The sequence below is a fragment of the Grampus griseus genome (genome assembly GCF_964374135.1).
Source record: "Grampus griseus genome assembly, chromosome: 9".
Taxonomy (NCBI): Eukaryota; Metazoa; Chordata; class Mammalia; order Artiodactyla; family Delphinidae; genus Grampus; species Grampus griseus.
The window spans coordinates 23094240-23121834 of NC_139003.1; the positions used below are offsets into that span (position 1 = coordinate 23094240).

General features: G+C 38.8%; 1 protein-coding gene across 1 annotated transcript in view; it reads left to right on the forward strand.

The window, feature by feature from the left end:
• Window positions 1-786: 786 nt before the first annotated feature.
• TNPO3 (transportin 3) overlaps window positions 787-27595 on the forward strand; it is an 82038-nt gene continuing 55229 nt past the window's right edge. The window contains exon 1 of the mRNA XM_082661568.1: window positions 787-1245. Within this exon, the coding sequence (XP_082517694.1) occupies window positions 1126-1245 (120 nt within the window). The 5' untranslated portion in view covers window positions 787-1125. The remainder of the gene's footprint in view (window positions 1246-27595) is intronic.

Sequence of the window (27595 nt, forward strand, 5' to 3'; positions counted from 1 at the left end):
GCGCTCCCTAATAAAGCTCACTTGAAGCTTTCCTGTTTCGCGGTGCCGTTTGTTAAGATCCGACCTTACAGTAGTTACTTATTATTGCAAAGGAGAAGCAGCAATGTTTGGAAATTTTCTCCTTAGTACAGATTCCAAGATTTATATTTTCTTTTGTGAATTGAGAATTGTTATACCATCGATGTTTGATTCGGAAAGAAAGGCACACACAAAAACACAATTCAGTGTGTTTGTGCAAATACTCTGGAGTCAGAGCGTCCTGGGCAATAGAATGAAATATCTTTTTGGGTGTCAGAATTTAGTGGAAAGGGGCTTCTAGGCATTTTGTATTTATTTCAGTGGCACATTTTTCAGGTTTGTACAACAGTTATTTGATTACGTGTCTGTCTCCTCCATTAGGGTCTGCATACAAATCTTGTCTTAAATCATCTTTGAATTTGCAATACAGTGGACACTCCACAGATGGTTGAATTGCTGCACCTTGTCCACGGGGGTCCAAAAGGACTCTATGTAGAGGAATGGATAAGTCGGGAGGAGGAGGAAAGACCTCGGATCCATTGCCAAGGAGAGGAGAGCTGCACAGGTGTGGGAGCCACGAGGGTCCTAAGGCTTCAGTCCGACGCAAAGAAGTAGAGAACCACTTCTTTCCTTTTCCCGGCCCGGTAGGGTCACTTCCGGGAGGGGGAGGCGAGACAAGAGGAGGCGTGCAGGGAAGGAAGCAGTTTACGCCGCACCAGGCGGAAGTGTGCCAAAGGTTTTGGTGCTGCCGCTTCCGGTCCGGGTAAAGGCTGCTGAGGTATGCTGCATGGTCTGTGTCGGGCCGGGACAGCTTTCTGAGGGCAAGTCACCGGGTCAAGAGGCGAGCACCGGCGTGTAGACTCAGAAGTCTAGAGTCTAGTGGTAAGATCGGAACAACAACCAGGAACTTGAATACGATCTAACCTCTGTTTCCGAGGGGGTAACTTCAACGGGGAACCCCTCTGCCCTGGTAACGGCCAAAGAGGAGATGGCGCCAGTCAGGGAGCGGCCGTGGCCGACAAAGTGAGGAAGCGCGAAGGCGGAGCAGCCGGAGAAGCCTCGGGAGAAAACACCAGAGCCATCGCTGCCGCCACCGCCGCTACCACCATGGAAGGAGCAAAGCCGACATTGCAGCTCGTGTACCAGGCAGTGCAGGCGCTCTACCACGACCCAGATCCCAGCGGAAAGGAGCGCGCCTCGTTCTGGCTTGGGGAGCTGCAGCGTTCGGTGAGGGGCCGAGAGAGGCCATTCTGCGCCGCGGGGCAAGGGCGGGGTGGGACCTCGGCTGGAGCCGGCGCCCGGCCGTTGGCCTTCTTAGGTCTTCCTTGGGGAGGAGCTGCTGCCGCGGGGTGGGGCTGCGAAGCTACATCTACGCGGCTTTTCGGAAACTAGTTGCAGCTGGCCGGTCGCGAAGTGGCCCTTTCCCCACCCCGTAGAATCTGGTTTGTAGGTCCTGTACTTCTCGCTCGTGGCTTCGATCTGGTCCTCTAAGTTTCACCCTTGCTACTACTTGTTTCTTAGGCCTTGCTTTTCCGTTTTGTCTTTCTTCAACCAAATCCAAGCCCAGTCTTTCTCTGTCTTCCACTTAAGGATGTTTTATCCGTCTCTCTTCGGTGTCCAGGTGTTACTCCGGCAATTTCTTCCCACTCATAGCCTTACATCTCACTGTTTCTTGCTGCTTTTCACTCTAGTTTGAGTACATTATTCTCGAAACTTCTCAGGTTTCTAGATCCTTATACACGTGAGTTTTCCGCGTGTTTTGGAGTGCAACATAACGTAAAGAAAAAAAATCAATTCTCGTTTCAGAAAATCTTTGCAGTTCTCATTTTGCAGCATATTGGTTTTCTAACCTTCTCTTTCCCCTGATTTTTAGCTTCTTTATAAGATACGGGTATCGTAGCTGCCTTGATTATTACAGATAATTGTGTCAGCATCCAATGAGGGGTTAATTGCAACCTATTATACTTATTGTATTTCTGCGTTCTTTGAATCTCGTGTATTATATTTCCTCCTCTAATTTTCCTACTTACCCTTGCAGTGCTTTAGTTCAGTGTGATAATGTGTACTTGGTCATATTGCTGACTTTACCTTTCTTATTTTTGCATTTTATATGCCTAAGTATGTTTTAAAATTTGCTCCTTCCCCTTCCATTTCTTTTTTTAAACTCATAACTAGTACTTAAAGATGCTCTGCCCTTTTGAATCAGCTCCTAGGCTGTGAGTGCATAATAAGTATTTAAAAATTTGCAACTTTGAATATTACACTTAAAAAAAAAATCGGGAACCCAAGTCCTGGGTGAAGAGAAAGGAATGGGGAGAGAAAGGAATAAGACTGACTGTAGGCTACATGGGAAGAGAAAGGAATAAGACTCACTGTAGGCTACACAGGAAAATCATTCATATGTGGTCTGTCTTAGTGTTTAGTTAGTTTTTGTGATCTGGGGAGCCACACGTCCCTTATCTTAAAGTTTTCAAAGTAAAAATAGGAGAAATGCTACACCATACCAAAAGTCAGCCTTCCCTACTAAACCTGCTTATTGCTGTATGTATTTTAAATCAGTATTTTAGTGCTTACCATGTACCAGCAACTGCTAGGTGTTGGTATATGGAAATGAACCAGACAAAAAAAATCTTTGCTTGGCACAAAAACATCTTTGCTTGTGATGTTTAAACGAGTTAATACCTACAAAGAGCTTAACAAAGTTCTTGGAACCTAGAACTCAAAATATGTTAGTAATTGTTATTTAAATATTAGTCACTTAGTTTCCACTAGTTTCTGTTACAGCCTTACATCATCACCATCATCATTATTATCAGTATTTACAGTCAGGTCCCAACAGGAACAGATGGCACACTTGAAATAGGCTAATTTGAGGAGGGTTTGTTTTATAAAGGTACTGTTTATAAAGATGTGGATATAATGGGGTACCACAAAAGATGGTGTAGTACCCTGTAGCCAAACTGTTAACAGCCCTAAGCTGTTAACAGCCAGAAGAGGTAAGAGAGAGAGTGGTTACTTCTTGGACTCTCAGGAGAAGTACGGAGTTGGCTGCCTTGAGAGGAATTGTAGTTTTCAGTGGAAGGGGCATAGCCAGCATGAGGTGATTCTGCAGGGAGGAAGCTGGAGGAATAAATATCTACACCTTATTCTCCTAACTTCCTCCTGGGATTCCCCATTGGGCAAACCTAACCCTAAGCTAGGGGACTCAGGAACCTGTTGATCTGTTCCATAGAGGTCAGCATACTGGGGCAGAAAACATGGTAGAGAAGAGTGGAAAAGTGGACCTGGAAAATAGTACAGTCACACATCATAATTTTTAGGCAACTTCAGCATCTGGATTGACAATTCAGCTAACACTTTGGCTTCTTAATTCCTTTACTTTTTTCTAAGCCACCTGGTCACACAGTCACATCTTGGAACTTGTCATTGCTAAAAAGTCACCAACCCCCCCCTAAATCACTAACTCATGCATTGAGCTCCGATCACACAACCAACTTAAATTCTTCTAGTTTGCTGGCTCAGGAATCTCAAGTAACGTCATGTAATAGTTTTAACTTTTTTGAAATCTTACATAATTTTAATTTTATCAAAATAAAAAACTTATTAATTTATTGTTAATTTAGTAATAAAAGTTACTGTTAAAATTTTAAAGATTTAAGCCAAACTTTAAAAACTTTCTAAAGTTATAAAATGGGAATAGTTTTACAAAATTTAGGAAGAAAAAAGAGCAGTTTCATAGTTTCTCCTATGAAAGATGAAGATTTAGGCTTCCTCCGCTTCCTCACACCCCATCACTCATAGGTATACCTGTGGTATACCACATTTTTGGTTAACATAGGTATACCACATTTCTGGTTAAATCATTACACATTGTGAATCATGAAGTGTGTATACCATGATAATTTCTTTTTTGTGCAACTTTTTTTTTGGTGGTAATCATTACCTTTTTCTTTTTTTCACGTTTGCCTTATTTTCTATATATCTACAGTAATTCATCCCAAACTCTCTGTTAGTAAGTGTAAATATCCTCTTAGTATGTTCACACTTTTTTGGTGGAAGGAAACCTCTCCCGAGAGCCCTCTATCTCCCTGCTTCAGTCTGGCCTGGTTGTTCTCCAGGTCCCTTGCATAATTATTCTGGCATCTCACTGTCCTAGGGAATTCCTTTTTCTTTCTTGTATTGGATGTGCTGAATCCTGGATCCCATGATCTTTTCTTGAATTACTCCCTCATTTGACAGAGAATTGAGAGGGGAAACTTCATCTCTTCACTCTCATTGTTGGTCTTTTTTCTTGGACCACTTTTACCCTGAGAGTTCTCTAGTCTTCTGCCTGGAGGTTATGAACTAGGCTGCCAGTGGCAGGTAGGAGAATGAACTGGAGGATGAATCTAAATGCTAAGTATGTAGACTTTAGTTTATTTAATCTGTTTTCAGTATGATACTCCTGTCCTTAGGTGAGTCTGTTGTCCAAGAGTACAGAGTCACTCTACTTCAGTCTCTGCAAAGTAAACCTTGAGTTTTCTGTGATGGTGGGAGGATAGTATAGTAGCCTGGCCCCTCAGAGTCAGGGAGAAAATCTAGGAAACTAAACCGCTTACACAGATTTTGAAGCCATTCCTTTGTTATTTGTTCTATCTGTGCATCTGTCTTCAGGTGTATCTCAGTACTTCTAATTCTTGAGCCTTACTGGGATTTTGGAATTAGTTTGCCTCTTGGCTTCCCCCATTCTTATCCCTTCCCCCTCCCTGCTATCAGGCAAATTTCAACTTTCTCAGGCCTTCTCTGAGAGTTAACAGTCACCCAGCAGCTTTCTCCTTTTCACAGTTTTGTTAATACCATTCGTGTTTCCATTTTCTGTCCTTGTGGGTTCTCTCATCCTTGGGGAAAAAAAATCTTTTTACTCTGATTTTGGAGGGAATTTGAGGGCAAACAGATGTTTCAATCAGTTAAATTGTGTTAAACAGAAGTCTTAGTTCTTGAATTTCATCAAAACCTTATCCCATTAACTGGCCCTTTTTCTTTGTTAGGTCTTGTCTTTTTCCAGGGACTGTCGTTCTCATCCCTTTCTTCAATATACCACCAACCCTTCACCTCTGATTGGTAGAACTTGAGCATGTGTATCCAATTGCTTCTTCTGTCCGATTTTAGTGCTCTGCATCTTATTATCTGAATTCTCAGGAACCTTGATCTTTTGGTTATCCTGTGTCTCACTTGTATCCTAAAACTCCCTCTTTACTGGATCCTTCCCATCAGCATTCACACAGCTGTAGTATCTCCCGGAATAAGCAAATGGTTTTTTGTGGGGAGGGGATTCAGCCTTTGTCTGGTTATATGATATTTTAATTTTTTTCTTACCTTTGGACTTTTACTATTACTTTTCCCCAATCCTGTCTTCAAATGAAGAAACTAGCCCATCTTTTCAAAGCCTAGCTAGCTTAAATTCTTTCTCCTTAAAGTCTTAACAGATTCTCTTCCGCTGAAAGTCATTTCTGCCCCTGCCCCAACACCGAAAGCACTTTAATTGTATTTATCATTTTTTTAACCTTTTTGAAGATTTGTTTTGTCTCCCCCAATAGACAGTAGGATCCTTTCAGATGTTTATATAATCTGATACCCATAGTTGAAGGAATAAACCATGATTATTAAGAAATGATCAGGCTTCCCTGGTGGCGCAGTGGTTGAGAGTCCGCCTGCAGATAAAGGGGACACGGGTTCGTGCCCCGGTCCGGGAATATCCCACATGCCGCGGAGCGGCTGGGCCCATGAGCCAAGGACGCTGAGCCTGCGTGTCCGGAGCCTGTGCTCTGCGAGAGGCCACAACAGTGAGAGGCCCGCATACCGCAAAAAAAAAAAAAAAAGATCAAGATCTCTGACAGTTTCTTTTTGAACATCTTTACTGGAGTATAATTGCTTTACAAGGGTGTGTTAGTTTCTGCTTTATAACAAAGTGAATCAGCTATACATATATCCCCATATCTCCTCCCTCTTGCGTCTCCCTCCCACTCTCCCTATCCCACCCCTCTAGGTGGACACAAAGCATGGAGCTGATCTCCCTGTGCTATGCAGCTGCTTCCCACTAGCTATCTATTTCACGTTTGGTAGTATATATGAGTCCATGCCACTCTTTCACTTCGTCCCAGCTTCCCCTTCCCCCTCCCTGTGTCCTCAAGTCCATTCTCTACGTCTCCGTCTTTATTCCTGTCCTGCCCCTAGGTTCTTCAGAACCATTTTTTTCTTTTTTTAGATTCCAAATATATGTGTTAGCATATGATATTTGTTTTTCTCTTTCTGACCTACTTCACTCTGTATGACTGACTCTAGGTCCATCCACCTCACTACAAATAACTCAATTTCATTTCTTTTTATGGCTGAGTAATATTCCATTGAGTAATATATATGTGCCACATCTTCTTTATCCATTCATCTGTCGACGGACACTCAGGTTGCTTCCATGTCCTGGGTATTGTAAATAGAGCTGCAATGAACATTGTGGTACATGACTCTTTTTGAACTATGGTTTTCTCAGGGTATATGCCCAGTATTGGGATTGCTGGATCGTATGGTAGTTCTATTTTTAGTTTTTTAAGGAACCTCCGTACTGTTCCCCATAGTGGCTGTATCAGTTTACATTCCCACCAACAGTGCAAGAGGGTTCCCTTTTCTCCACACCCTCTCCAGCATTTATTGTTTGTAGATTTTTTGATGATGGCCATTCTGACTAGTGTGAGGTGATATCTCATTGTAGTTTTGATTTGCATTTCTCTAATGATTAGTGATGTTGAGCATTCTTTCATGTGTTTGTTGGCAGTCTGTAGACACACAATTTCTTAAAAATGTTCCTGAATGCATAGCTGCTTGTAGCACCTCCAAAGGGGCAGTTGGATGACTCAGATTTGTCTTTTTCTATGAATTTCATTTATTTTTGCTGCTTCTCTCTAACATATCTATGGATGATTGAAAATAAACAATATTATTCAGTCTCCTATGATGCTCTATTTTCAGTCTTTCCAATCTTTTTTTAAAAAGCAGTCTTTATGAGATAAGTTTTTATTACCCTCATTTTATGCTTTTGAATGACTTGAGTACAGAAAAGGAGAGGAACTTTTTGACACAATAAGCCTTTCTTGAAGTGGTCACTAAGTGACATTTTAAACCAAAAATCTGTTTTAGAGTAGTCACAAAACATGCAGTGTAGTAGCATAGTGTTTTAATTTTCAATTTGAAATTGATAAAGAATTCCCTGGTGGTCCAGTGGTTAGGACTCTGTACTTTCACTCAGAGGGCTCCGGGTTCAGTCCCTGGTTGGGAAATTAAGATCCCACAAGCTGCGCACCGTGGCTGGGAAAAAAAAAATCTACTTTAGTTGAAAACAGAAAATGTAGTAACTAAAATTATGCCATATAAAGTAGCATCCAAAACTGTACAGTCCCTAAGAAAATTAACGAAAAAATGAAATTGGTAAGGAACAGAATTTGCCTGGTTTGTTTCAAAACCACTTTGAATAATATACGTTTTGAAAAACTATTATCCTTACTTCCCTCTTCCCCATACTTACTAATCTTAGGGTCATTTAGTATAGTTATAATGATCCTGGTGACAATAGATTTGCTATAACGGTATAATTTGGACATGGTTCAGCCCATGCTATGAGTTAGCATCTTTTCTCTTTCTCTGGTATTTGTATAAAACAGCCATTTTCTGAAGAATCTACATTCATTAAGCTTTTTTTCCACCAAAATTCTTGGAAACAGCCTACAGCCATGTTTTTGTTTTATGGGCTAGGCAGATATCACTGATGTCTTCCAAGTGTTTTAAAAGACAAAATTATTTTGAGACAGATCTGAAAGGAAGCCTATTTAACAGTGGACTGCTCTGAATACTTAGTAGTTTCCTTTGTCTACCTCTAGTAACCAAAATTAGTAGACAGTGCAGAAACCAATGGAAGCAAAGACCATCTCTTTATAGGGCTAATTAATTGTGCTACTCATTTTTTTTTTTTTTTTTTTTTTTTTTGCGGTACGCGGGCCTCTCACCGCTGTGGCCTCTCCCGTTGCGGAGCACAGGCTCCGGACGCGCAGACTCAGCGGCCATGGCTCACGGGCCCAGCCGTTCCGCAGCACGTGGGATCTTCCCGGACTGGGGCACAAACCCGGGTACCCTGAATCGGCAGGCGGACTCTCAACCACTGCGCCACCAGGGAAGCCCAGTCAAGTGACTCTTAAAACATAAACATGTTTTTGAAAGGCAAGCCTTCTAGAAAATAGAAAATGTTCGTGTACAACTTCTTTGGCGTCAGTTAGTTCAGTGAACATAGGAATACTGTATACTTTGCATTGCTGGAAAATGGGAGTATGTAAGTAAATGATAAAAACCAAAGGCCTTTCAACTGAATAGTATACCACTCTGGCTATATTGTCTAATATGATTGCCATTACCCACATGGCTATTGTGGCTGTTTCAATTTAAGTTAATTAAAATGAAGTTAAAATCAATTCCTTAGTTGCACTGCCACATTCCAAGTCTTGGACAGTGCAGATATAGTCATTTCATGTCCTTGTTGTATTGGAACTTATGAATGAGAATTTGTGATGGTATTTCTGTTGGCATGATAGTCTGTTATCTGGTGGCATTCATCTGTATTTGGATTAGTTTATTTCTCATCTTCCCAGGCCTTGGACCAGAGTCAATGGTTTGAAACAGGATATAAAATCTGGATACTGCTACATTTTCTAAGTTGCCATTTTAACCATTTTTAGGCGTACAGTTCAGTGGCATTAAGTACATTCATGTTGTGCAATCATCACCACCACCCATCTCTGGAACTTTTTCGTCTTCCCAAACTAAAACTCTACCTATTAAAGAATAATTCTCCATCCCCTCCTCTCTTCAGCCCCTGGTAACCACCATTCTACTTTTTTTTTCCTCTCGGAATTTGACTACTCCAATTACCTTATGAGTAGAATGATACAATATTTTCCTTTTGGTGTTTGGCTTATTTCACTTAGAATAATATCTTCAAGGTTCATCATGTTGTAGACTATGTCAGAATTTCATTCCTTTTTAAAAATTATGGTGAAATACACATAGCATAAAATTTACCACTTTAACCATTTTTAAGTGTGTAGTTCAGTGGCTTTAAGTACATTCACATTGTTGTGTAACCATCATCACCATGCATCTCCAGAACGTTTTTCATCTTGTAAAAATGAAAATCTGTACCCATTAAAACACAGTTAACTAACTCCCCATTTCTCTCTCCCTACAGCCCCTGGCAACCACCATTCTGCTTTTTGTCTCCATGAACTTGACTACTCTAGGTACCTCATATAAGTAGAATCATACAGTATTTGTCCTTTTGTGACTGGCTTTTTTCACTTAACATAGTGTTCTCAGGGTTCATCCATGTTGTAGAATGTGTCAGAATTTCATCCCTTTTTAAGGCTGAATAATATTGTGTGTACCACATTTTGTTTACCTATTCATCTGTTGGTACACACTTGGGTAGCTTCCACGTTTTGGCTATTGTGAATACTGTTATGAGCACAGGTGCACAAATATCTGTTGGAGCCCCTGCTTTCAGTTCTTCTGAGTATATCACCAGAAGGGGAATTGCTGGATCATATGGTAATTCTTTGTTTTTTTTGAGGAACTGACATACTATTTTCTAGATTTCACAGAATTTTAAGCTCTTGGTTTTTTTTGTTTTTTTGTTTTGTTTTGGCCGAGCTATGTGGCATGCGGGATCTTAGTCCCCAACCTGGATCGAATCTGTGCCTCCTACAGTGGAAGCGTGGAGTCTTAACCAGTGGACCGCCAGAGAAGTCCCATAAGCTCTGTTGAACTTAAGAACATTTAATTCTTAGAAAGTTGGCGCTTGCTCAGATTACCTCTCCTGTGTTTCCCTAGCTTGTACCCTGGTACTGAAATATTACCAGAGAGTGTTGTATTGTTATATAGGTGAAGTTCCAGAGAGAAGCTTTATTTCTCTTTACTGGAAGTTCACAGTACTGCTAATGGGGATAATTTTGTAGTGTTTGGCATGCAGAACTCCTTGAAAGTACCGATTTAATTTTTGTCTTTCTGGTTAGACTTCCCAAAATGAAAATATTATGAAATTTGTATTTTTCTTTTGGTAAGAAATTTTCTGTTAACAGAGTTTACATTATATTTTTTACTTTTTTTTTCAAGCCCACTGCACTCTTCAGTTTTTCTCCATATTAACTGTTTACTTGTATTTTCTGTCTCAGCCATAGTTAACACCATTTATACAGATGGCCCTAAAGCAGAATACACTTAGAACTAGTCTTAAAAAGGTACATGTTTTTACATAAGCACTCAGAGTTTTCTAACACTATAATGCATTTTTTATTAAACCTTAAGCTAGACATCTCATATTTCTATACAGTTAAGAAACTTGAATCTTCTGCATTGTGTTAGTGTATGCTTAGTATGTCTGATAGTACTCTCATTCTTCAGGTTTATACGAATTGTTATAAAACTTGCTCAGATAGGCAGGAATAGAGACCGGTGACTAAAGGAAATCCATTTTCTATATTTTGGCTTTCAGGAAGCCTTCACATGGGCTACCCATTTGCTTCAAAAGCTTGAAATGGTTTCAAGCTTGGCATTTTCTACTTTTTTTTTTTTTTTGCGGTACGCGGGCCTCTTACTGTTGTGGCCTCTCCCCGTTGCGGAGCACAGGCTCCGGACGCGCAGGCTCAGCGGCCATGGCTCACGGGCCCAGCCGCTCCGCGGCATGTGGGATCTTCCCAGACCGGGGCACGAACCCGTGTCCCCTGCATCGGCAGGCAGACTCTCAACCACTGCGCCACCAGGGAAGCCCAACATTTTCTACTTTTAAAGCCGGGCTGCCTAATATAATTAGTAAGGCCCACAGTGAATTGATTATCAAGGAATGAATGCTTCAGTCACTCAAAACCCAAGCTGACCTTATGGATCCAGATTTATTTATCTTTTTTCAGGGCCGTTCTTGAGGTTAATATTCACATGCATAGGTGGCTGAGGGTTTTTAATTTGGATAGGGATTCTTTACAGTTGTTGAGGAAAAATTTTGGCAAAATTTCTCAGTATCATATTATGTGTGAGCCACAGCTACAGATTTGAGCCAAAGTTTATTTGATAGAGGCCATTATGACACAGGATTGTTTGAAAATGCTTGTCCCAGAAATACTGGGATTTCCTCAGAAACTCAGGAGACCACAGCGTGCAGTGCTGTAGTCATTTGGTCTTACTGATTCCTTTCATTGAGATCAAGATAGAGTAATGCATATGGGCACTACCATCTTCCAACATTGTCTTGAAGATAAGAGTGTTTGAGTATTTCTCCTGGAATTTGAATAGCTTATGATGTTTTAAAGAATTATTTTTAGCCAGGAATCTCTTTCCTCCTATAAGGGAAATAATATCTCCCTCTTAATTATCTATTCAGTTATTATGGGGATGGCTGTGAAAATGTAAATTGGCTGAACTTATCTCTATAAATGAGCTTTTTTGCTTCTAGAAAACTTGTTTATGCATACATGGGTAGTCTATGGTTCTGGGAGCTTGCTTGGGGCTTTATGATTATTTTTCACTTACACTCTGCTTTTGGAGTTGGGAGTTGTTTACTCATCACTGCTGTGGTGAAGGTATTAGCTAAGTTTCATTTCACCATAGTTTCTGTATTTCAGACCATCTTGCAAAACAAATTATTTTGAAAGATAACAATTTTAGGTAGTGATGGTTTTCTTTTGAGATCTATAGCTTATATTTTTCCTAGTATCCATTCATACCATTTTCTCTTCTGAAAAGCATCAGAAAGTACTTGTGACAGACCTAGCAATTTATCTTAAATTTGTAAAATTTTCATAAAGGATTAGATACAAAAACTTAAGACAGTTGACTGACAAAAAATTCCTTTCTCTTTTTCAGGTTAATAAGACTAGTTTGTTCTTTACCTGTCTCATGAAAATGACTTTTTCTTGATTTGGGAAATTCTGATTTTCTAGCTCTATACCATATTGGTACAAGGCATGTGTCTATAATGTTGCAGTGTCTGATTGACTGTTTTTTAGGGGTTCTTTTTACTGTGCTCTTGCCTGGTCTGCTCCTCCTTCCAGTATACTATAAATCTTTATTTAATAGATGTATTATTCACTAATTGAAATGTTTTTAAAAAGTACAGCAGTCTTACACATTTATTCTTACTTATCAAATTTCATTGAAATATTTGTATTTCCAGAACCTAATTTTCTATTTGCCAGAGCTCTTCTGTTTTCAGTGAAGTATTTTTAAGTAATGCTGCTTAATTTGAGGAGTTTTTGTATAGGATTAACTAGCAGCTCTAATCTGCTTCTGATTCTTGGCAGCTGATGAATCCTTAGGCCCCCCCTATCTGGGTGTGTACTTGCAATGTTAAGGGTCTGCTCAGTGATTTCCGTTGATTAGGCAGTTTTAGAACTGTTAGTGTAGAAGTGAGTCTTGGAGCAGTCGTGACCGTTAAAGAAAAAAGGGCAAGTACTTTTAGGATCTGCTGTGAAGTATAATGAAAGACTTAGAGCATGTTAGTGAAAGGATTGCTGGGCCATAGCCTGCTTCATATTCATCACATAGTCATGGAAATATCTTTTGAAAAGACTGATAATAAAGGCCTGTTCTGCTACTGCTTTGTGAAATGGAAGATTGGAATTAGTTGCTTAAATGGAAAATGTTCTCTTGTTGCAGCCTCTTTGAAATGTGCTGCTAGTGGGAGCTGCAGCTTCCTCCTGCTGACTCTGAGCCCCAGGCTTCGGTTGAGATGGTCCTTTCAGAAATGTGGAGCTTAGTCCAAGCCTGGATTTCAGTGGGTAGCACCTGGCATCTGTGGCTAGAAAGTCCTATGAAGTGTAAGTGCTTTATTCTCTCCTTGTAAAGAATCCCTTTTCCTTTCTTCTTTCTGCAGCTTAGCAGAGGGGAAGAACAGTGAGCAATGTACTACAGTATCTGAGGTATCAGGATTTGGTTGCATTTTCTTAATGATTCAGTGATCAAAACAGGATTACTTGTTTTTTGGACGCCAACAATTCTTAAACCCTCCTGGAATTCAAAATAAAGGGACAAATTATGACCGCTTAATATATAGTACTGGCAGTATCATCCTGGGTAATTTTTCACTGACAGTTTACTTAGTAGACTGTGATATTCAAGTTTCCCAGGTTTCTTTAGAGGTCAGTTTTGTATTTCGTTCTTGTTCCAAAAGACAAATATTTGAAGAGAGGCACATTTGACCAGTGGGTGAGGCAGCATCAAGATAAATAAGGATGCTTGAAATGAGAAGACAGTTCTTTTTCACTTCGGTTCTACTTGACACATTTACACAAGGAGCAGTATGGGAATTTTCCTAAGACCGATTCCTCATAGAATTGTCCTAGGAAATACATTTAGCTGCCATCTATATTTTAGTTTAGTTAAAAAACAGAAAACTATGATAACATAATGAGCGTTAGAAGATGCAAAGTTTATATTTGGTTTAGTTGCCTGGGGTTACCTGCTATTCTCCTTTTTTTTTTCTATTTCAGAAATACTGGTAATATTTTAAAGTAAGGTCATTCCAGAAAAGACTCCCATTTTGGGGAGACTTTAAGTTTCCCTTCACTGAAATTTTTCTGAGATTCTTAAATCTTCCGCTTTAAGAATAGGAAAATATTGAGCTGCTTCTCATTGCTAAAGCAAAATATATATTTAAAACAAAACAGAACCAAGGCTCCAACTGGGTAAGGCAAGTAAAGTTCTACAAATGAGGACTCTGAATGAAAAAGGTCCTTTCAGGGCCTTTGTTTTCTTTATCTGTAAACTGGATTCCTTGTTTTTTCTTGCCCTTTCTCTCTCTAAACATTGTGGATTCTGTTCTTATAGCTTACTCCCAATCCAGTAAGTATCTCAGCTACCTAGTAAAAGAATGGGCTTCATGTTTGGGAAAACAAAGAGGTGTTATAGATTTATGAGATGATAGTATCTTGTCATTTTGCTTCATATTTAATAATTTAAAATATATTTGTTTAAATGGCTCTATGGCCAGGAGATTTTGAGAGAGGCAGAAATAATTAAGGTTCTTTACTTTTGAAGAGCTTACAGTCTATTAAAAAAGGTGAACAAAGGCCCAAATAATTACAATATAAAGTTCTACAATTGAGCTGTTACAGTCAAGGGTACCTTGGTAGTAAGGAAAAAGGATTACTCCTCCAATATTTTCTCTTTATTTCTGGCTTTCAGGAGTTTGAATATGATGTGTTTAGCATTTGTTTGTTTGTTTGGGGGAGTGGGGGACAGTAACATTCTCTGTTGCCCTTGTCTACTGTAGTCTTTAGCAGTTCCAGTGTCCAGTGTTCTCATTGGTGGGGCTTTCTCAGTGATTCTGTCCTCCCCTGTGGCATTCATGCTCTGCCTTGCATCTGGCAGATCTTGTGCAGGATAAATTTTTTTTGCCCTTCCTTCAGTGGTAGGAGACCTCTGTGGTGTTATTGTTATAGTATCATGGGCTCAAGACGGTTTTATGCCCTGTCCTTTAAGGGTAGAGGTGTTTTTCCTTTACCCTTACTGCAACAGCAATGGGTCTTACTTAACCTATAAGCCTTGAGGGTAACATCATTTGCTGCCCTTCCCATACCAGTTAAGGCTTTTGTTCAGTAGGGGAGAAGGGTCTAGTCAGAGCTTTTTGTGTCCTTTCTGCTATTGTGGCTACTCCTGTCCTCCAAGACTGTACCACCAAAGAGGTTTTCTCTGGTCTCCTGCCCTACCCCCATTCTTTCTCCTGAGTATTTGGTGGAGGTGTGTGGATAAGAGCCTGTAGGTGGTTGTGAATTCCCCTTGTGTCCAAGAGTCCCATGGGTTTTATATGTACATACTAGCCCACACATATACAATTTTTAAAATCAATTTGTTAATAATTTTAATTGAATTTTTATTACCTGGTCATCTGGTGCCCCATATCTCTTTTCTTTGTTCTGCCACAGATGAGCCAACACTTGGTGAGGTCTCTTTAGATTTCAGTCTACTTGGTTGTCCTGGGACCTCAGCTTTCTGATGCATTTAAGAAAAGTTACTTTGTAGTTTATTTGCATTTATTTATTAACTCCAAAGCAATGTTCTTTTCCACTTTCTGCATCTTAGGAGAATGTGAAATTCCTCTCAGGTATATAGATTCATTTATTTTAAGCCCTACAAGATATTGTTGCTTTATATAGTCAGTGTTCACAGAGATTTACTTACATACTTAGCCTTTCCATTACTCTTCATTCCTTCCTGATTTCCATGTTTCTATCCAGAATTATTTTCATTCTGCTTGAAGAACACCCTTTAGTATTTTCTTTGTTCTGTTGGTAATGAACTCTCTCCTTTTATTTTTTTTCTTTTGGTCCCAAAGTGTGTTAATTTTGTTGCATTTTGGAAAGATTTTTTGCTGGGTATAAGTAACCAATTGGCAATTATTTTCTTCCAGTACTTTGAAGATATTTGGTTCCCATTTTTTATTTTGGCAAGTCAGCTATCAGTCTAATTGTTCCTTTAAAGGTAATACATGTTTTTTCCTCTTGCCTTTAAGATTTTCCTTTTTGTCTTTAGCAGTTTTTTAGCAGTGTTATTTGATGTGCTTAGGTCTGGTTTTCCTATTCTTAGGGTTTACAGTTTATTAAACTGTGGCTTGTTGTCTTATCAGTTTGGAAATTCCTCAGCCATTATGTTTAAATAGTGTCCCATTTTTTTCTTTTCCTTCTGAGATTTCAGTCATGTTTGTTAGACTTTTTCACTATGTCCCATATGTCACTTGCATTCTTCCTATTCTTTACCTTTATTCTTTTTTGAGTTTGTGCTTCAGGTCTTATTTTCTATTGACCTATTCTCTAGCATAGTAATCTTTTCTTCAGTTGTCTGATTTGCTATTCAGCCCTTCCATTTGGGTCTTAATTTCAGTTACTGTATTTTTCAGTTCTAGAATTTCCCTTTGATTCTTTTTTTTAGATTCCATTTCTTAATGCAAATTCCAATTCGTCTTCTAATTTCTTGAATACGTTAATCAGCTATTTAATTTTTCCCAATTGTTTATTCTGAAAAATTCATAACTTGAAAGAATTGTATAGTGAACACTGATTCATGATAAGCCCTTCTCAAATTGCCTGTTCCCATTTGCTTTCTCTCTTTTTTCTTTCTTTCTCTCCCTTTTGGAACCTTTTGGAAGTAAATTGCAGATTTTATAATGCTGTACCCCTAAACATTTTGACGTATAGCTCGTAAGAACAAAGACATTCTACTAAACTAAAACCATTGTCACATTAAAGAAATTTAACATTGATATACAATAATATTATCTAATATACAGTTCATATTCAAATTTCCCAGTTGTTTCAGTTACAGATGTCTAGCTTTTTTTTTTTGTGGTACCCGGGCCTTTCACTGTTGTGGCCTCTCCCGTTGCGGAGCATAGGCTCCGGATGTGCAGGCCCAGCGGCCATGGCTCATGGGCCTAGCCGCTCCGCGGCATGTGGGATCTTCCCGGACCGGGGCATGAAACCGTGTCCCCTGCATCGGCAGGCGGACTCTCAGCCACTGTGCCACCAGGGAAGACCCAGATTTCTAGCTTTTTAAAAATTTTACTTTCCCTAATCCAGGATCCAATCAAGGATAATGCATTGCTTTTAGGTGTTATGTCACTTTAGTTTCCTGGGGTATTTTTTTTTTTCCTTTTATCATAATGACATTCAAAAACAAATCCAGGCCCATTTTGTCTTTGTTTTTAATATGACCGACTCGCTATTTTGCTTTGTCTGGTTGTTTCCTCATGATTATATTCAACTTAAACAGTTTTTGGAAAAATACTACATGAACGAAAAATTGTTGTTTTCAGTGAATCACATCAAGAGTCACTTAAAATCTCTTTGTCCCATTATTGGTGATGTTAAGTTTTATCATTTTGGTTGAGACATCACAGTTATTTTAGTCCTCATCTGATAATTCCGTTATCTAGATAGGTTATTTTCTATTGTCTGTTTCCACCCCCAACCCTCCCTTTTTTGCTTTCATTTGATAAATACTGGATATATTGTTTATGAAAAGTTGAAGAGATAATAAATGATGTTTTTCCCCTGAGGTAATTTCTTTTGCTTCTGGCAGGTCTATATGATAGGACCAGATCCCTTTAGTTTGTGAAGGGATTGAGCAGATTCTAAACTGTGTGTTTCTTTTTTGTAAAATATACATGACATCAAATTTACCATTCTAACTATTTTAAAGTGTACAACTCAGTGAGAGTAAGTATATTCACGTTGTTTTATGACCACCAACACAAGCAATCTCCAGAATTTTTTTATCTTCTACAAGTAAAACTTTGTACCCATTAAATGATAACGCTGCCCATTCTCCCTCCCATCAACCCTTGGCAACCAAAATTCTAACTTTGTCTCTATGAATTTGACTACTTCAGGTACCTCATGTAAGTGGAATCATACAATATTTGTCCTTTTGGGTCAAGCTTATTTTACTAAGCATAATGTCCTCAAAGTTCATCCATGTTATGGCATGTAATGGTACTTCCTTCCTTTTTAAGGCTGAATAATAGTCCACTGTATGTATATGTCACATTTTGTTTATCCATTCTTCTGTCAATGAACATTTGAGTTGTTTTCAACTTTTGGTTATTGTGAAATATGCTGCTATGAACATTGGTGTATAAATATCTGTTTGAGTCCCTGCTTTTGATTGTTTTGGCTATATACCCAAAAGTGGAATTGCTGCATTATGTGGTAATTTTTTTTTTATAATGAATCATTTATTTACCTTTATTGGCATCTTTATTTCTTCTTATAGCTAAGTTACTAGCTGGTGTTCTTTCATTTCAACCTTCAGGACTACTCATAACGTTTTTTCGCAGTGCAGGTCTAGTGGTAACAAATTCCCTTATCTTTTGTTTGTCTGGAAATGTCTTAATCTGCCTTACTTTAGAAGGACAGTTTTGCCAGGTATAGGATTCTTGGCTGACAGCTTTTTTTTTTCTCTTAACACTTTGAATATATTAGCCCACTGCCTTCTGAACTTCAAAGTTTCTGATAACAAATCTGTCCAAAATCTTATCAAGGATCACTTGAATGTGATGAATTGATTCTCTCTTGCTGCTTATTATTTGGTAATTTTATTTTTAATTTTTTGAGGAACTGCCATACTATTTTCCATATTGGCTGCACTATTTTACATTCCCACTAGCAATGTGCATTGTTACAATTTCTCTACTCATCAACACTTGGGGTTTTTTTTTTTGTTTTATTTTTTGTTTTGTTTGTTTTGACCATGTTGCAGCCTGTGGGATCTTAGTTCCCTGACCAGGAATCAAACCCATGCCCCCTGCAGTGGAAGTGTGGAGTCTCAACTGCTGGACTGCCAGGGAAGTCCCTGCCTATTTTTTTTTTAATTATTTTATTTTATTTATTTTATTTTATGCTGCATTGGGTCTTCATTGCTACACACAGGCTTTCTCTAGCTGCAGTGAGCGGGGGCTACTCTTCATTGTGGTGCGCGGGCTTCTCATTGCAGTGGTATCTCTTGTTGTGGAGCACGGGTTCTAGGTGCGAGGGCTTCAGTAGTTGTGACACGCGGGCTCAGTAGTCGTGGCTTGCGGGCTCTAGAGCGCAGGTTGAGTAGTTGTGGTGCACGGGCTTAGTTGTACCGTGGCACGTGGGATCTTCCCAGACCAGGGCTTGGACCCATGTCCCTGGCGTCAGCAGGTGGGTTCTTAACCACTGCACCACGAGGGAAGTCCCTCTGCCTATTTTTAAATTGGGTTGTTTGGTTTTGTTGTTGTTGTTGTGTTGTAGTAGTTCTTTATGTATTCTGAATATTAACCCCTTATCAGATACGTCATTTGCAAATATTTTCTCCCACTCTGTGGGTTACCTTCTCATACTGATTATATCTTTTAATGATGAATAGAAGTTTGAAATTTTGATGTAGTCCAATTTATGTGTTTTTACTTTTGTTGCTTGTGTTTTTTTTTTTTTTTTTTTTTTGTCTTTGCTCTGTGCCATGCAGGATCTTAGTTCCCTGACTAGGGATTGAACCCCATGCCCTATGCATTGGAAGCACAGAGTCCTAACTACTGGACCACCAGGGAATTCCCTGTTGCTTGTGCTTTTGATCCAAGAAATCATTGCCAAATTTAATGCACATATAGCTTTCCCCCCATGAGTTTTATAGTTTTAGGTCTTACATTTAAGTTTTGATCCATTTTGAGTTAATTTTTGTATATGATATTCTGTTCTTGTTGAAAATCACTTGACCATATATGCACGGATTCATTTCTGGGCTCTCTATTCTGTTCCAGTGGTCTTGTGTCTGTCTTTATGCCAGTACTAAACTTTTTTTTTTTTGGTGGCAAAAACACAAAATATGAAATTCAACCTCCCAACAGTTTGCAAGTGTACAGAGCAATATTTTGCAAGCATACAGTGCAATATTGTTGACCACATGCATGTTGTGTAGCGGATCCCCCTGAGCCCCCCACATCCTACATGACTGAAGCTCTGCATCCACTGAACAACTCTCCACCTCCTCCTCCTAGCCCCTGAGTTTGACTACTTTAGATAGCTCATGTAAATGGAATCATGCAGCATTTGCCATTTTATGAGTGACGTATTTTACTTGGCACAATACCCTCAAGGTTCATCTATGCCTTTGCAGCACATGACAGGATTTTTAAGACTAAGTGATAATCCATTAAGACTGAATGGATACTCCATTCCATGTATGTATCACATTTTCTTTATCCATTCATCCATTGAAGGACATTTAGTTTGCTTCCACCTCTTTGCTTTTGTGAATAATGCTGCAGTGAACGTGGGTGTGCAAATATCTTTTTGAGATGTTATTTTCAATTCTTTTGGGTATATATCCAGAAGTGGAGTTGCTGGATCACATGGTAGTTACATTTTAAATTTTTTGAAGAACCTCCATACTGTTTTCCATAGTGTCTGCACTATTTTATATTACCATCAGCAGTGCATAAGAGTTCCAATATCTCCACATGCTCACCAACACTTACTTTCTGGTTTCTTTTTCTTTTTTGCGGTACGCGGGCCTCACACTGCTGTGGCCTCTCCCGTTGCGGAGCACAGGCTCCGGACGTGCAGGCTCAGCGGCCATGGCTCATGGGCCCAGCCGCTCCGCGGCATGTGGGATCTTCCCGGACCGGGGCACAAACCCGTGTCCCCTGCATCGGCAGGCGGACTCTTAACCAGTGCGCCACCAGGGAAGCCCTCTGGTTTCTTTTGATAGTGGCCATCTTAACAGGTATGAAGTGATATCTGATTGTGCTTTTGATTTACATTTCCCTGATGACTAGTCATGTTAGCATCTTTTTGTGCTTGTTGGCCATGTTTATACTGTCTTTAGAGAAATGTTTTTTTTCAAGCCCTGTGCCCAATTTAAAATTGGGTTATTGGTTTTTATGTTGTTGAGTTGTAGAAATTCTTTGTGTATTCTGGATATTAACTCCTTGTCAGATGTATGGTTTGCAAATATTTTCTCCCATTCCATAGATTGCTTTCTCACTCTGGATTTTGTGTTGCGCAGAAGTTTTTAGAGTTTGGTGTAGTCCTATTTGTTTTATTTTTGCTTTTGTTTCTTGTGGTTTTGGTGTCATATCCATGAAGTCATCATCAAACCCAGTATCATGAAATTTCTTGTCCCCCATGCTTTCTTCTTGGAGTTATAGCTTCAGGTGTTACATTTAGGTCTTTAATCCATTGTGAGCTAATTTTTGTATATGGTGTAAAATGAGAGTCCACTTCTTTCTTTTGTCTATGGATATTCCTTTTCCCAACAGTATTCATTGAAGAGACTCTCCCTTCCCCATCTTATAGTTTTCTCATCCTTGTTGAAGATGATTTGTCTATATTTTCGAGGGTTTATTTATTGGTGTTCTGTTTTTTCCCATTGGTCTATATATCTGTCTTTATGCCAGTACCATACTCTTTTGATTGCTGTGGTTTCATAATAAATTTTGAAATCAAGGAAATATGAGACCTCCAATTTTGTTCTTAGCTGTTTGGGACCCCTTGAGATTCCATATGAATTTTTCGATGAATTTTTCTCTTTCTGCAAAATAAGTCCTTAGGATTTTGATAGGGATTGCATTGACTCTGTAGAGCATTTCGGATAGTATTAACAACTGTAGTAAGTCTTCTAATCCTTGAACCCAGGATGTCTTTTCATTTATTAGTGTCTTCTTTAATTTCTTTCACAAGTATTTTATAGTTTTCAGTGTACAGCTTGCTTTATTCCTGACTATTTTGTTCTTTTTGGAAGCTGTTGTATATGCAGTTTTCTTAATTTCGTTTTCAGATCGTTCATTGTCAGTATATAAAAACAACTGATTTGGGGGTGTTGACTTTGTATTTTGCAACTTTGATGAATTCGTTTATGAGTTCTAACAGGTTTTGGGGAATCTGGAGGGGTATCTACATATAAGATCATGTCGTACCTGAACAGTCATCATTTGACCTTTTCCTGTCCAATCGGGATGCCTTTTATTTGTTTTTCTTACCTAATTGCTCTGGCTAGAACTTCTAGTACTATGCTGAATAGAAGTGGCAAAAGTGGGCATCTTTGTCTTGTTCCTGATCTTACAGAGTTTTGAAAAGTTTTCAGTCTTTGAACATTGAATATGATGTTCATTGTGGGGTTTTCATATGTAGTCTTTACTACGTTGAGACAGTTTCCTTCTTTACCTAGTTTGTTGAGTGTCTTTATCATGAAAGGGTGATAGCTTTTGTCAAATGCTTTTCTGCATCAGTTGAGATATTTATGTGGTTTTCCCCCCTTTATTCTGTTAATATGGTGCATTACATTGTTTGATTTTTGTATGTTGAGCCACCCTTGCATTTCAGGAATAAATCCCACTTGGTCATGGTGTATAATTCTTTAATACACTGTTGAATTCAGTTTGATACTATTTTTTTGAAGTTTTTTTTCCATTAGTATTCATAAGGGATATTGGTCTGTAGGTGTTTTTTTGTTTTTGGGGTTTTTTTTTGCGGTACGCGGCCCTCTCACTGTTGTGGCCTCTCTGGTTGCGGAGCATAGGCTCCGGATGCGCAGGCTCAGCGGCCATGGCTCACGGGCCTAGCCGCTCTGTGGCATGTGGGATCTTCCCGGACTGGGGCACGAACCCGTGTCCCCTGCATCGGCAGGCGGACTCTCAACAACTGTGCCACCAGGGAAGCCCCTGTAGGGTTTTTTTTTCCTTGTAGTATCTTTGTCTGCCTTTGGTATCAGGGTAATCCTGGCCTCATAGAATGAATTCGGAAATGTTTACTCCTCCTTTTCAATTTTTGGGTTGAATTTGAGAAGGATTGGTGTTAATTCTTCTTTAAATGTTTGGTAGAATTCACCAGTAAAGCCGTCTGATCCTGGGCGTTTCTTTGTTGGGAAGTTTTTGATTACTGATTCAGTCTGTTCACTAAGTATAGTAATATAGTCTATTCAGATTTTCTGTTTCTTCTGGATTCAGTCTTGGTACATTGTATGTTTCTAGGAATTTGTCCATTTCATATGGATTATCCAGTTTGTTGGTGTACAGTTCATAGTATTTCCTGTAATCTTTTTTATTTCTGTAAAGTTAGTAGTAATGTCCCCACCTTCGTTTCATTTCTTTTTGCTTGGTTAAAATCTAGATAAAGGTTTGTCAATTTTGTTGATCTTTTTGAAGAATCAAATCATGGTTTTTCTGTGTTCTATTTTATTTATCTTTGCTCTAATGTTTATTATTTGCTTTCCTATGCTAGCTTTGGGCTTAGTTTTTTCTTTTTTTCTAGTTCCTTAAGGTATAAAGTTAGGTTGTTGATTTGAGATAATTTTTCTTTTTTTAATTTAAGTGTTTATGTATAGCTATAAATTTCCCTCTTAACACTGTTTCACTGCATCTTACAAGTTTTGGTATGTTGTATTTCCATTTTCATTTGTCTTAAAATATTTTCTAATTTCCCTTCTTTGACCCATTGGTTGTTTAAGAATTGATATTTAATTTTTACATATTTGTGAAATTTCCAGTTTTCCATCTGTTAATTTCTAGTTGCATTTCATTTTTGATTGGAAAACATACTTTCTGTGATTTCAGTCTTTCTGCATTTATTAAGACTTATTTTGTGGCCTAACATCTAGTGTATCCTGGAGAAGTTTCAGCCTTTTTGAGGTACATTTCCTGTTTCCTGCACTGGGTCCCAGCTGAAAATCTGGACTATTTTCCAGGCCCCCTCTTCCTTGGCAGGCTCTGAATTCTACTTTTCATCTCCCCAGTCTCGTGTGACTGCCCAAATCTCTTCAGCTTTTTAGCCTCTTGTCTTCTACTTTCAAACAGGCAAATTCCTTGTGGAGAAAGGTGGAGCCACATATTAGGCTGAACTCTCTGGAATCGGTGGCCTCATGTTCTGGATGTCTTGGTAGTTCTGATGTCTTCAAACAAGTTCTTCTTGATAGTTAATCAATTTTTTTCTACTTTTTTTTGGCTGGAAGATTGGTGTACAGCCAGCTAGTGTGGTAAAAACAAAGTTGAAACACTTGATGAATGCTATGAATGCTAAGGCTTCAGGTATAAAACTAATTCCTGTATGTTAAAAAGCTTCACTATGCTTTCCAAAAAAAAAAGTGTAATTTAAAGTTTTACAAAAAGGATTTTATGATATCATCTGCATCTTTGTTTTTTAAATGTATATCTTGGAGATACTTCTATATTAGGGCTACAAATCTATATTTATTTTTAAAGACAGTTCCAAAGGACACGTTAAAAAATATTTCAAACATCATCAAAGGTGCTTGAAAAAGAAATCTTCTTTGCATCCCTACACCCAAGTTAATAGTTCCGCAGAAGGAAATATTTGTTTTGTTTTGTTTTGACTTTTCGTTCTGCCCTTCATTTTTGAGATCTTTACTTTTAAGGAGATAGAAATGTTTGTCAGAAAGACAGATAGTAAGAATGATATAATTGGTATTTTTTGCTGGTTTCTGCCATTCAAATTAAAGCACAACGTGACACTGTAATGAACTTTTTCACAAAGGTTCTGACCTGGTGGGTTGACAGTTAGATTTCACTAGGGAGAAAGACTTCATACTAGTTTAATTTAATAGGCAATATTGAGTTTTGTTTGTTCTAAATTTTGTTTTTTAAACACAGATACAGAAAAACCACACAAAACAAATGTATAACTTGGTGAATTAAGGTAGGTCTTTGAGTGTCTTTTAATCTGCAGGTTCTTTCTCTCCCTGTTGTGTTGAGGAATCTGGGCCTTTTGACCTGTTGAGTTTCCTACAGTCTTGATTTTGTTGATTACATAGTTAGGATGCAGTTCTGCTTTCCCCTTTATTTCCTGCAAATTACCTCCTAGATCCAGAGGCTTAATGAGATGCAGATTTGATCCTCTTGTCCTTTTGGTGATGAATTTGAGGAAATTTTTGAGCAAGGCTCTGTGAATGATTCTGCTCCAAGAGGCATCCATTTGGTGGATGGGTGGTCTGGAGGTTCTAAGATGGCTTCACTTACATGCCTGACACTCTGGTAGGAATGGCTGGAAGGCTTGACTTAACTGGGCTCCACTTGCTTTCCGTGTAGTGTTAGGTCTCTTTACATTGTCTCTCCAGCAAAGTCTCCATGTTGTCTCTCTACTAGAGTAGTCAGAGTTCTTAATGGTAAGTGTTAAAGAATATGTGGACATATATTAAAACCACCACAGTAACCAATGAATATTTTGGGGAGATAGTTTGTTGTATTTTATCATTTATCCATGAATCTTGCTTGTAGCAGATATTTCTGATGTGTTCTAATGGTGGTGATTTTCTATTTCCCTCATTCCTTCCACATTTATTAACTAGCATTCTTCTGTTAAAAAAGATGTCTTATATCCTGCAAATAACCTCTCCCCAGTTATTTATTCAGTTGTTATTTACATCAGTATGGACTCATGGATATTGTTTTATTTTTGAATTATAATCCAATACTGTCATAATTTGTTACTCCCAGGTTTTCTAGTTTAGGCCATTGGGAGCTTTTTCAGTTGGCTCCTATGTCCTTTGGACTTTAGGCTAGTTTTTATTTATTTATAATTTTTATTATTGCTTTTGGCTGTGTTGGGTCTTCATTGCTGCACACGGGCTTTCTCTAGTTGCCATGAGCTGGGGCTACTCATGGTTGCGGTGCACAGGCTTCTCATTGCGGTGGCTTCTCTTGTTGCGGAGCATGGGCTCTAGGTGCGTGGGCGTCAGTAGTTGTGGCTCGTGGGCTCTAGAGCGCAGGCTCAGTAGCTGTGGCGCACAGGCTTAGTTGCTCCGCAGCATGTGGGATCTTTCTGGACCAGGGCTCGAACCCATGTCCCCTGCATTGGCAGGCGGATTCTTAACCACTGTGCCACCAGAGAAGCTCCTAGGCTAGTTTGTAAAATGTTTTTCTGGCCTACTTTCTTCGTAAGCGTGCTATTCTTCTCATTATCCGCACCGGCCCCCAGTTGCTATACATATGGCATTTGAGTTTATTTATTTGAGCTTGTTTATTTGAGCTTATTTATTTGAGCTTATTTCTTGTGAAATTAGTTTTTTGAACTTTTGGAAGGAGGCATAGTTAAGGATAGTATTCCCAACTTCATAGAGCTTCCTTTTCTCTTGTTTTCAGATAGTATTTACAGATATGGTAGTTTGATTTCTAAGATTTCCGAGCTTTGTTATTACCTTCTCCTTTTTTTCCTTTGTCTCTGTTGTACTTGTCCTGTATAGAATTGACTTTTCACAGCAGTTTCTCCTCAGTTTGGGGCCCTGCCCTGGCTTTTCAGTTTTTTGTTTTGTTTTGTTTTGTTTTGCGGTACGCGGGCCTCTCACTGCTGTGGCCTCTCCCGTTGCGGAGCAATAGACTCCGGATGCGCAGGCCCAGCGGCCACGGCCCACGGGCGCAGCCTCTCCGCGGCATGTGGGATCTTCCAGGCTGGGGCACGAACCCTGCATTGGCAGGGTGGACCCTCAACCACTGCGCCACCAGGGAAGCCCACTTTTCAGTTTTAAGAGTTTATAGAGGCTAGATTGTTCCATCTCCTTAGACCTTGCATAGGCCTCTAACTCATTTGCTTTTGGATTGGGCAAAACCTCTTCTGTTTTCATCTACAGATTCATTCCCTGTGCTTTCTAGTGAATACCTGTTGACTCTTTTGGTATTCTCTGCTCTTAGATCCATTAGATACCCTATTGTTTCCCTCTGCTTCTGCCTTTTACTGAAGTTGAAACAGGTCTTACAGATGTCACTGGCTTGTCCCCATCCACTTATATTTTGGGGTTCCTGGAGATAATTAGATAATACCTAGTTTTGTTGTAAATGTCTGTAGTGCTTTGGTTTTGCTCTTTAGTTGCTCTGTTTTTATGAGGACATTTATGGTGATTCCAAGGCTGCTTATTTGCTATTATATTTTAAAGTATCAATTTGAGGGAGGTATGTTTTGATGGCATATTAAATCGTAGATGTGCTTGGGTTACTGGTTAGATAATGAATGGCTAAAAACTGTGGCTTGGAAGATTTTTTGTGACAGTATGCTAGGGGTAAAAACGACAAAAAATTAATAAATACATTTTATCTAGAAGGAAGTTAATGTTTCATGCTTGTTTTTTCACCAACTTATTACTTGATTAAAGCTAAGTTTTATGTCATTTATCATTGTGAGTTTTAGAGTCTTTTCAGTTTACTTTGGGAACTGAGTCTTTGGGAACTGAGTCTTTTCAGTTTACTTTGGGAGCTCATACAGGCCATTTCCTTGACTTGCCATTTATCTTTGGAAAGATCTTGAAGAATCATTGTGTATTACTTGTGAAGTGCTCTATCTTCATAAGAAATTGAGTAGGTAAATCTCTGATCTTTCTTTACAGTTGGCTCTGTTCCTGAATTGGGATTGAAAAAGATTTTCAGTCCATTATTAACAGCCCATTTTAGCCTACTCCCACTCCCATGAAGAGGCAGTTTGGTATAGAATTGCATTAGAATTTATCGCTTGTTAATTAGTTGCCTACTTTATACTGCATGAGTTTGTTCCAAAAGTTATCTTTCAAAATAAGGCTTTGTTTTATAACTGTTACTAGCTGTTAGAGACCAAATTCTATGCTTTTGCTCTCTTTATTATTTCCATAGATGCTCCTGTGGAAATGATTTTAGTCGCATATACAGTACTGTGCCAAATATAAAAACATTAGAAAATAACTGAAGTATGTGAAATAGTTTTTGTAGTTTTAGTCAGGTCCTAAAGATTGAAATGTAGGCCTATTGAGACCAATATGAAATATATTCTCCTACTTATAGATATATTAAAATATCTTCCAGACTCAATTCTTAGAGTGAACAAAAGCTTACTTATTTTAAGTGGAAAAGAGAAGAAACATCCAACCTATAGATTAGGGTTGGAAGCTATACAGTGACATTTTAGTTTTAGTAGAAACTTTTGGGACATTTTTCTTTATACTCTCCCCCCTACACAATTAATAATTCTAGTCAGCAGGATTAGATCTGTTTATTCAGTTGATAACTGTCATGCCTTCCTAC